Here is an 11,562-nt window from a genome sequence, read left to right as displayed (position 1 = left end):
GGGGCACCCTGTCAGTCTCCAGATTGCTGTCATGAGATCAAAGTCAAGCAGAGGTGCTGACCCCCAAATTCAATTTGCAAGATCAACCGCGCAGGAGAGCGGGCCTAATAGAATTGTCACACCCCGAGCGCCTGCTGAGTCAGAATAAGAAAACAATGAATTATGGCGTACAGACTTTGCAAGAACCCGGACTCCCACAGAGGTGAGCGAGGCACAGCTGGGTAATTTGGCTCAGTGGTTAAGGGCATCGCCTGCTCCTGCAGAAGACCCCAAGTTCAGTTCCCAGCACCCACATGGCGGCTCACAACCATCCTGAATGCCAGTACCAAAGGATTTGATGCCCTCTTCTGGCCTCCACGGGTACTGCATGCACGTGGTGCACAGACATAATGCAGGCAAAGCATTCCTACACATAATAAAAATAAGTCTCTTTTTAAAACGGGCTTGCGTATAACTCAGTGGTATAGCACTGGCTTAGCACACGATGCCCAAGTTCCATCCCTATACCATCAAAATAAAGAAATAAAACTGATAAAGAGGGGAACAAAAAGAAAAGGCCCGTAGACACATCTGTGGTAGAAACATGAAACTGTGTAGGTCCCCAGAAATCACCCAGGAAGACTGCCTCAGAGTCCCCACCTCCACCGTGGCCCATCCTCCTCTGGGAACCTGAGGGGGCATATGTGACATGTGGGGCTGGGGGATCAGATGCTCACTAGCAGATGGTAAAGGGGAGAGAACCAGTGGCCACAGGGATGGCCAGGGCCACGGGGCTGCAATAAATGGAGGCTCAGGCCCATCAAGGCTTTAGAGATGGCAGAGAGGCGCTGGCCAAGAAAGGAGATACCCCTAATAACAGTACCAGGTCGGGAGGGGGGGCTCTTCCGGAACCTCCAAGCAGCCAGCCCTGTGCACATGGATGGGGCCACCTCGGGCTCTGACCTCTCAACTGGAGCCACTGGTGGCTTCGAGCCCCTGTTGCAATGACCCATGGGAAACTGCAAAAGGTCCTCTCAGTGCTCAGGTCCCCAAGCTCCCCTGCAGCACAGTCAGTAGGGCTCAGGCAGCCTGACCTTCCGGAAAAGCCATCCTTCTGCAGACAGAGGCTCGCGAGGCCAGGCCTCCATCACTTACCTCTTTCCGCAAGGACATGGAGGGAAGGCTTGGTGGGAACAAGCCAGATGATCCCAGCAGGCAGCAGGTAAGACAGACAGCCACACCAGGAACGACAGGGCCCAGTCCACAGAGGGGCTGGGTTCTCCTGCATCCTGGAGACCAGTACTGCCACCACTCTCCGTGGTGGGAAAAGGCTACGCAGGGCTGAGCTGGGGTCTGTGGCTAGCTGCTGGTACAATACAGGTAAACTCGAGTGATAAACTGGTCTGTGATCCAGACACCCAGCCAGCCATGGGTGGCAGGGAGGCCCAGGGTGTGAGGAGGCCTAGACATGGACCTAACACACACTAGGACCATGCTAAACACCATTAAACACCTGGGCTGGGCCACAGGACTCCAGGGCCCAGCAGTGAGCCGACGCTGGTACAGCCAGCCACACAAGGATGTCCAACCACCTCAGAGAAACACAAGTATACTGCGCGTGTACAGGTGTGCATGGGCACAATTTATTTCATAAAATTCTTCATAGCACTTTTCCCTTATAGACTTAAAATCCAGAATATTTTCAAAAGGCTTTACATTGTGCTCAGTTTAAAAAAAAAAAAAAAATACAAAAAAAAACGATCACCAGGATTTGTGACATACTCCACACGCTAGATGAGAAGCACCGTCGAGTCCTGACAACCAAAGCCCGAGACTCCATTTACAAGTGCAGAGGACATTCACAAGAGAAAGAGCCCAGGAACTATTCAGAGGGAGCATGAGGCCATTTCCCTTTGAGGCCAGGCATCTCCATCCCCGAAGGACTCCGGGATCCTAGCACGCACCTGAGAGGTGTCACGGGGTAGACACCCCGGGATTCAAGTGCCCCAGACACCAGATCCTCAACTGACATTAAAACATTTGACCCGTTCAAACACTGCGCTGTTAAGACCCAGAGACGGGCAAGGATACCTGCAGAGGGGACTCGCCACAGCACAGCTTGGCTGGCTGGAGGGTCCCTCACAATTCCCTAGAACGGTGGTGTTCTGGCCATGGCAGACAGTACGTGAGCCGTCAGCCCAGGGGTCCCGACAGCCAGCTGCGCGGTGACAGGCACGTTGGGTCAGGAGCCCTGGCTTCAGCCAGCTCTCGGGAGGTCAGTACAGCCGAGGAAGCCAGACCGTTCAGGACAGGGAATGTAGGAATGACTTCACCTTCACAGAGCGAGATGGGACAGTGGGCTCAAGAGGACGAAGGCCACATCGCTCCTCCGGTATGCCGTCACCAAACGCCACCAGCTCCACACCTGCAAGGCTGGGTGCCGACCTATAGCAGCAGGGCCGAGACAAGCCTCAATGGGCCCTTCTGGTCTCTGAAGGCCAGGCCCACCCTGGAGCCTGGCAGAGCTGGTCCCCACCAGTGACTCCGAAACAGGAATGCTATTTCCGAGCCCGCGGAACGTGCAGTGCCCAGGGCCATCTGGAGCAGCTGCTGTCTCTAAAGTGTCCCTAAGTTCCATCACATGCACAGCTGGAGAGCGTGCAAGCCGCTGGCTCAGAAGTCCTGCAGCTCAGGGATGTTCCGGTACAAGTCCAGGGTCTCAGGGTTGGAGAAGGCCCCCCGGTGCTCCACGGCCCTCCCGGCCATCACCTGCTTCACAGCCACCTCCACTTTCTTGCCATTGAGTGTGTACTGTGGGAAGAGGCAGGGGACAAACAGAGCAGTGTTTAAACCAGAGGTGACATGGGGCAGCCTCGCCTCGGGTTTCTACCCGCATCTGCTTCCCAAAAGACCCGTAAGACACAGCGGCTTCGAACACACGCCACAGCATCTGCAGACACCTGAGGGGACCTGCTGGGAAGGACATCAGAGGCAGCGCTGCCACCATCTGTGGATGGAACCTGCCACGTGATCCCACACCTGTGTCAAGATTACAGGAGCATGTGGGTGTCTCCAATGCTGGGCACTGCACCAGACCCACACCCAGGAGCTCTGGGTGGGCACGCCAGGTGCCACATGGCCCTTGTCCAGAGTGACACCACACCTGTCTCAGGTGTCACCTCCTCTGACAGATCTCTCCTGTCCCTGTGCGTTCTTCAGATGTTAAACAGTTGTAAAGACAGACCTGTCTCTGCCCAGAAGGGGCCAGGCTGCTCACTCGCTCACTCACACACTCACTCACACTCACATACACACTCCCTCACATCACACACTGACTCACATTCACACACTGATTTACTCACTCACATAGACTCACTCACACTCACACACTGACTCACTGACACATTCACATTCATACTCACACACTTGCTTATTCACAGATTCACTCACGCATTCACTCACACACTCACACACTCACATACTCTCACACACTCCCTTACTCACACTGATTCCCTCACACACACACAGACTCACACACTTGCTTATTCACACACTAATTCACTGACACATATACACTGACTCACACTTGCTTACACAGATTCACTCACACATGTGTCACACACTTGGAAACTCACAGACTCACACACTCACTCACTCACTCACACGCACCCATTCTCACAGTATACACCTCAGGCTCTTCCTCCCCACCCCTAGGTGGCTATGAAGACGCGGTCAAAACTTCCCCAGGCAGAGCGCAGACCACCCAGGCTGCCCTTGGTCAAGTCAGTGGCTTGAGTACTCCCAGCATGCTCCAGGAAGTCCCGCCCAGCTCAGCCCAGCCAAGGTTCATCTCTAGCTCTGCACAATGCTCCATCTACACAGGGAGCCCCCAGGTCAGAAGCCCAGTGTCCCCCATCATCAAATGAGCAGCAGCCTACAGGTGTGGAATGGCAGTCTCACAGGAAGTATGGGTAACTGCAGCTCACACACACTCCGCACACATGTACACATATTTGCACATGCATATCCCTATTCCCCAATCCAATGTGACTGAGTCAGAATAGCAAGCCTTCAGAGGCCCCTTCCCCAGGCTCCACAAAACCCTCAACACACACACCTGCAGCTGCTCCCTTCCGAGTTCACATTCCTACAGCTGTCTGCAGGGCATACTCAGGCCATCACCCCCAATATGGCATCCCACAGAAGCTGCTGAAAATGCTGTCATGAGGGAGAAGATGGTTGCTAGGCAACATGGTACCCATATAGAAGTAAGAGCAAGCTGCAGTCACCCCAGCTCTCATAGGCCCAGGTCAAAGACAACGTACTGGAATGCCTCGAGTCTCCAGGATGAGGCTGGGCACATGGCGAGCAGACAGGCCAAGGCGGATGGCATCACGGATGCGCTTCACGAGGTCAGGCTGGAAGGTGTGCCCGGATGCCATCTTCAGAAACAGGACCACCCGCTCCTCGCCATCCCTGTTGTACTGGGGGACACACAGGCTGTCCTCCACCTCGTCAAAGGCTTCCACTGTGGAAGCAGAAAGGAAACAGCCTCACAGGAAGCTCTCGACAGGGCCACCACATCCTTGTCGCCTGTCAGGAGGGGAGGGCAGGGGGCCACCTGGGCGATACTACAGCTGACCTGAACTGAGGGATGCCCACGTGAGGGCATATGTCATACGTACTAAGATGCCACTGACAGGGAAGGGGCCAGGCATGGGAGGAAGTGAGTTCAGGTCACTCACTGACCTGCCACTCTCTGGGGCTCAGATCTCAACAGCAAGACAAAGGAGGCCACCTCCTCCAGAAGGGTGGCCTTGGGGCCTGCGCTAGGACCAAATGCCTAGACCAGAAGCTTTGATGTATCCGGTGTCCTACACCGTGCTGTGTGACCTCCAGCATTCACACACCCTCTCTGTGCCTGTTTCCTTGCCCAGAAAGCAGAGATAAGATGAACCAATGCTCTGCGCTTGCTCTGAAGATGTAAACCTGAAGGAAGGCCAAGTGGCCTTAACCCTTTCTGAGGTTTTAGGAGGTACCACAGTGTGGACATTAGAGAAGATGCATGCATGGAGACCCGCCCTCACCCCACTACATGGATGTCCACCCTCACCAGCTCTTTGGGAATCAGGGTCCTGGGGGCCTGTGGGACCACCCTGGACCCGAGTGAGAATAGCAAACACGAACCAATGTTGTAGATCTCCGAGCTGCCAAAGCGTACTCCGTTGGGGTTGAGGGTGCCATCACTGCAGAGGCAAGAGGCACATGGTTAGGGCATGTGGCCACGCCCCACCCTTCCTGGCAAGCACCACGCCCATCGGTACGGCTCCTCCCCTAGCTCTCAGCTGCCATCTGCTGCTCTGTCTCCTCTCACTTCACAGGACGTGTCCCCCACACCTCAGAGGGAACGGCAGGGAGGGACACCTCACCTCCGACCCAGCATGACGATGCCTCCTGTCTTCGGGTTGATCCTGCAGTAGTCACCATGTGCCCAGACACCTGCAAGAAAGGTGCAACAGATTGGTCACTAAAGGGGTGGACTGGGATACGCCCAGACAGACACCAGGGGCGGGGACAGACAGGAAGGGATGCTGGCCACTGGGTTCCTAAGTCCAGGAACATGGAGTGTGTAGCTGAGCACAGAGGCCAGGGAGGGTGAGACATTGAACTGCATGCATCAGATATGGCGGCACACGCCTATAATCTCAGCACATGTGATTGCACACATGTAGTTTACACAAGACCAACAACCCCAGTGATAATGAGGGTGTTAGCAGCGTCCCTCCACCAAGACCTCAAGGCTACTTGTTCTGAGCAAGGCAGGGCCATGAGTCCTCTACAGGGGAGCCTGACAAGGTAAACTGAGGGCATCAGTGTATAAGGGTGCGGCGTGGGTGGCGCGTCTGGCATAAGTCAACCTGCTGCGTAGCATCACCCTCCACTGTCTCCAGACCTCCCTCGACTGCCACCTCCATTGGAACCAGCAGACAAGCCCTGACCAGAGGCCGGGCAGCCCGCAGCCCGCAGCCCTCCGCCCGCCGCCCAGTGACTCATGTGGCTCTCAGTGCTGGTGGCTGGAGGCGTTCGAGGCAGAGGTGGGGGAGGGTCAAGTGAACCCAGTGACAGACCTTGGGGTGTTTTCAAGCAGACCCTGATGAGATACTGAGCCCCACCGGGAGCTGTCGAGGCCCACCCCAGCCAGGCAGGGCCTGGCGCCGGCCCGCTCCGCCTACCCGGGAATTTGGAGAAGTACGCCTTCCTGTACTTGCTGCCGTTCTCGTCGTTCCAGAAGTGCGTGGGCTGGCAGGGGATGGGCTTGGTGCACACCAGCTCGCCACTCTCCCCCCAGACGGCCTTCCCTGGCATGCGGGGAGAAGACGGATCCTGGAAAACTCATGACCACACCCTGGCATACACTCCCTTCCTTACGATCCTGCTTGAGACACAACTTGGCTGTGTGCAGGCAAAAGCCACCGACCCTGCCATGTGCACCATGGCCTCCCCAACAAAATCCACACACAGCCTGATACCCACTGCTCTCACGGCACTCCATCTCAACTCCTACTTCTCTGAAGCTGGGGTCAGGAAGTCTATGAGTGCAAAACGCCACCCACAGGAAAGGACGGTGTTCCCCATGGAGAGCGGCCACGCCCCTCTTAGGGAGATGAAGGACCATCACATGCAAGGGACACATCTGTGTACACGTCTCTCCCTCCTCACATCCCAGAAGCGCCAGGGAGACATTCACCTTCCTCGTCCCAGGCTTCCACAGCCATGCCAAGGTTCCGGGCTTGAATCTCACCCTTGTACACAGGGATAGACGAGTTCTGACCCATGAAACAGGAGATGATGTCAGTGCCACCTGTAAGCGACAGCAGAGGACAGGTGACCTGCAGGGAGAGACTGGACCCCGCTCTGGATCTGCCCTCGGCGTCTGGGGACGTCCTCTCTGACTGAGCCTCCTGACCCAAGGACTCAGAGCAAATGCTCTCACATGGCAGCCCCAGACTTAAGATGGAGGAATGTGAGCCTCACCTGACGACACACACACCACACACCTCCCCACATGCACACACACACACACACACACACACACACACACACACACACACACCTCACACAGACACATTTACCACACCGCACCTAGACACACACAGCAAAGTCAGCGGGAGCATCGTGGGATTGCGGGTCCCAGCCCGAGTCCAGAGGAGGTGCACAGAGTCCACATAGACCCCTGGTCCTCACACTAGACATCTAGATGCCCCACACCACGCTGTAAGGATGAGCACCTCCTCCTGCAGGTACAGGCAGGTGTGGGAAGGGCTGAGTCACGTGAGTGTCCCTTCTGTGACGGCAGAAGGGAAGGCTCGGCCTGGAGCTCTGTGCAGCTGCTTCTCCCCAGCAGACACCTCTGCATCTATGTCTCCTTTATGTCCACCCTCGGGTCCCATGTTCACTGCCGCCGCCGCTGCCACCAAGGTTCGCTTCAGGCTCACCAAAGGAATGGGGCAGGGGCCTCACCAAGAAGACGGGCCAGGTCCTGACACAGGCCAAGCTGGCTAAGAGACACCCAGGCAGCACCCAGGACATCCCAGAGACCGAGCCAAGGTGAGCAGGACGCACGGCGGTCTCGGGAAGAAACGGACTGTGGTGCGAAAGAGGCTGGATGATAATGGGGCTGAGGAGGAGGCCAGGAGGGCCATCCACAATCACAGGTGCATTGAAAGAAAGTCGGAGACAAACCTAGCTGGCTCTGAAGGTGCTCAGGCCTTCAGGCAGAACCAAAAGGTACAGGGCAGCAGCGGGGGCAGAGGGGACGGGACCATGATGCTCTCCTACAAGGGGCAAATTGATAGAGAAAAGAGACGGACATGATCCGCAGATTCCTATGCACTGAGATGGCATGACCTGTCAGAGACACTGCTGAAGGGAAGTGTGATGCACCTGAAATCATGTCCCGGGGAGCCCTCACACATACACACATGCCCACATGCAAACACATGTTCATACCCTTACACACATGCTCTCTCACACTCATGCACCAAACACTAGCCCACACAGAGAACACTGAACTCTGTATGTGTGTGTGTGAGTGTGAGTGTGTGTGAGAGAGACAGAGAGAGACAGAGACAGAGACAGACAGAGAGAGAGAGAGAGAGAGAGAGAGAGAGAGAGAAAATGGTGGTTTGAAAGAAAATGGCCCCCAAAGTGAATGGCACTATTAGGTATGGCCTTATTGGAGGAAGTGCGTCACTGCGGGGAGGGCTTTGAGGTCTCATACATGCTCAAGTTACTCCCAGTGTTGCGGTCCACTTCCTGTTCCCTGCATACCAAGATGGAGCCAGCACCACATCTGCATGCACATCGCCATGATGAGAATGGACTGAACCTCTGAAACTGTAAGCGAGCCGCCTCAATTAAATGCTTTTACTGTAAGAGTTGCCGTGGTCATGGTGTCTCTTCACAGCCACAGAAACCCTAACTAAGATAGGTCGGTACCAGGGACTCAGGTACTGCTGTAATAGGACTGGCCATGTTTTGTTTGGAGGAATATGGACCTTGGGGCTGTGGATTAGAAAAGCAGTTGAACGCTGTGATGGGCCATACTAGGAGGAGCCTGGAAGATAGTGGTGCTGAATTTGATCTGATGAACTGTGGGTGCCCGGCTCAAGAGGTTTCAGAAGAAAAGAATATTAATGTGTGGCCTAGCGATCATTTTTATGATATTTTGGTGAAGAATGTAACTGCCATTAGCCCTTGTCCCAAGAGTCTGCCTGAGGCTAAAGTGTTTTAGATTAATTCCATTGGCAGAGGAAATCTCAAAACATCCCAGTACAGACTCTGTCATATGGTTACTAGTGGTCATGCTTATAAAGATTTGTAATGAAAAGGAGCAAGCTGAGCAAAAAAAAAAAAAAAATACAACATGTACAGATTGAGAAAAGGGGCAGCAGGCAGTGGAACAGAGCTATTCCTATTGTGTTCAAGGAAACAACAGACTAGGAAATGGAATAAGGGAGTGGTGACCTCAGGGCAAGATCCCATCCAGCTAAGTTTCCAACCTGTGAAAAGGAGGTAAAGCAAAGCTAAGAGCGGGTGTGGTGGCGCACGCCTCTAATCCCAGCCCTTGGAAGGCAGAGGGCTTGTGGATCTCTGAGTTTGAGGCCAGCCTGGTCTACAGAGCGACTTTCAGGGCAGGCACACTTAGGCAGTGAAGGACAGAAAGCTGGTGAAGATGTAACGGAATGAGGGGCCATATTCCGGCCCCAGCAAGCAGCAGAACTTGGCCGCTTTGGCCACACGGTTCTGGCTTTAGAGTTAAGGACAGAAGAAAGGGGCTGTGGAATTTGCCTCCACACCTAAGTAAAGCCACTAAGACCAGGCATGTGTCACGTGTGTCTCTGAATGGAGGCCTAGAAAAGGTCATTTCATGAAGCTGTGAAGGTGAAGCCTGGATTGTCTTGGAGACCCCAAGATGTTGGAGATGCCAGAGCCATGGGATACCTGCCGAGGAGAGCTGATAACAGGGAGTGGAATCAGCCCAAGAGAGAAAAGTCTGCTGCAGTCAACAAAGCTGAAAGGAATTGGAGATCTGAAGAGTGCTTTACATCAGACACAGAGATACAGAGTTTGGGAATGGTAATGTTTATCCTGTGCCATTATATGTTAGAAGTATGAGATCTGCTTTATGATTTTGATTTTACAGGGGATTACAGTTAAGAGACTGCATGACTCTCAGAAGAGATACTGAACTGTAGACTTTTAAATAAGTTGGAGACTGTGATAGACTATGGGGACTTTTGAAGTTGGACTGAGTGCATTTTTGCACTATGATATGGCTACAAGGCTTTGGGGGCCAGGGAGTGGAATGTGGTAGTTTGAAAGAAAATGGCCCCCAAACAGAGTGGCACTACTAGGAGGTGTGGTCTTGTTGGAGGAAGTGCGTCACTGTGGAGACAGGCTCTGAAGTCTCATATGCTCAAGCCACGCCCAGTGAGTCCGTCTACTTCCTGTTGCCTGCATATCAACATGCAGCAGCTCCTTCTCCAGCGCCATGTCTGCCCGCACGCCACCATGCTCCCCACCATGATGATAACGTACTGAACCTCTGAAAATGAAAGCCACCCCAATTAAGTGTTTTCTTTTATAAGAGTTGACGTGGTCATGATGTCTCTTCACAGTAACTCAATAGAAACTCTAACTAAGATAGACAGCCCAAGGATGCCAGAAGAAGGATCTGGAACTTGAGTTACAGGTGGTAAAAACCACCCAACATGGGTGTTAGGAACCGAACTCTGGTCCTCTTTAAGAACAGCAAGTTCAGGAGCTGGAGAGATGGCTCAGAGGTTAAGAGCACTGATTGCTCTTCCAGAGGTTCTGAGTTCAAAAAGCGGTGGTGGCGCATGCCTTTAATCCCAGCACTCGGGAGGCAGAGGCAGGTGGCTCTCTGTGAGTTCGAGGCCAGCCTGGGCTACCAAGTGAGTTCCAGGAGAGGCGCAAAACTACACAGAGAAACCCTGTCTCGAAAAACAAAAAAAAAAAAAAAAAAAAAAAAAGAACAGCAAGTTCTCTTTAATGCCACCACCTGCTGTCGCTCGACACACCGCTGTTGGGATGCTCCTAACTTCGGCACCCATCCATGGCTTCCCAGGGCCACCCCACACGCCCCCTTCCCCGTTCCTCCTGCAGCCACTGTTTCTGGCCCTACCTGAGATGGAGCCGAGGAGCACGCTGCTCTTGACGCATCTGTACACGTACTCGTAGCTCTGGGCTTTCAGTGGTGAACCGGTGGACAGGATCGTGTGGAGTGTGTGCAGGTTGTGAGTTTCCACTGGGGATTAAGAATGACCAGAGATTAAGGCGAGCCCGCTGCCCTCAGCCACGCTCACATGCAGGACACAGCCAGAATGGCTGTCAGTTCCTGGGAACACGGACTGAGGGGCCAGCTCACCTGGCTTCATGTCCTTCTCCTCCAACACCGACAGCCACTTGGCTCCCGTGCCCAGGATGGTGATCCTACAATACAGGAGGGAGACAGAGCACTTCAGGCCTCCTCAGATCCCCCAGAGCTTCCAAACATCCTAACAGATGTCGGCCACAGCCTCCCACCTCCTCCCTCCTGCTGCGGCTCCAGGCCTGCTCTGTCCCAACACCAGCCTGGTCCAGCGGGGAACTGACCCCAGGCACAAGCAGAGGCTGATGACAAGGAGAAGTGAGCAACTCCCTCCAGGGGACGAAAAGCCACTCACAGTGAGGACTCCCATGCAGGGCTAACTTACTGCCAGATGGCCCCTGCAGACGGGTGACTGACCGCCCTGTGTCCCAAGACAGAGAGTGCAGATATCTGGCCCCATCTTTAGCCAAGATTCTCTCTCGCTGGGCTCAATGAGAAAAACCAGCCCTAGAGGGTTTGGTCTGAGTCTGGGAGTGAATGACCCTGGGGAGTTAAAGCTGGTGGCGCCCTCTGCTGTTGATCAGAAGCTGGAACCACAACCTAAGGACTCGCTCCTAGTTTATGGACATGAGTTAAAAGCTCCGAGGTCCTAAGGATGCCGCCAGCAAAAAAACAAGCGCTAACCCCAC

The 11,562-nt window shown here is 54.3% G+C and overlaps 1 protein-coding gene across 1 annotated transcript in view; it reads right to left on the bottom strand.

Moving 5' to 3' along the window:
* Window positions 1-1,592: 1,592 nt before the first annotated feature.
* Aacs (acetoacetyl-CoA synthetase) overlaps window positions 1,593-11,562 on the bottom strand; it is a 41,868-nt gene continuing 31,898 nt past the window's right edge. Inside the window, exons 11-18 of the mRNA XM_028894306.2 lie at window positions 10,931-10,995; window positions 10,688-10,810; window positions 6,728-6,841; window positions 6,213-6,338; window positions 5,409-5,478; window positions 5,167-5,225; window positions 4,305-4,507; window positions 1,593-2,790 (exon numbers count right to left, since the gene is read on the bottom strand). Of these exons, the coding sequence (XP_028750139.1) occupies window positions 2,653-2,790; window positions 4,305-4,507; window positions 5,167-5,225; window positions 5,409-5,478; window positions 6,213-6,338; window positions 6,728-6,841; window positions 10,688-10,810; window positions 10,931-10,995 (898 nt within the window). The 3' untranslated portion in view covers window positions 1,593-2,652. The remainder of the gene's footprint in view (window positions 2,791-4,304; window positions 4,508-5,166; window positions 5,226-5,408; window positions 5,479-6,212; window positions 6,339-6,727; window positions 6,842-10,687; window positions 10,811-10,930; window positions 10,996-11,562) is intronic.

The sequence above is a fragment of the Peromyscus leucopus genome, chromosome 23, assembly GCF_004664715.2.
Source record: "Peromyscus leucopus breed LL Stock chromosome 23, UCI_PerLeu_2.1, whole genome shotgun sequence".
Taxonomy (NCBI): domain Eukaryota; kingdom Metazoa; phylum Chordata; class Mammalia; order Rodentia; family Cricetidae; genus Peromyscus; species Peromyscus leucopus.
Note: the sequence above shows the minus strand (reverse complement) of the source record. Positions and strands in the feature narration are given on the sequence as shown.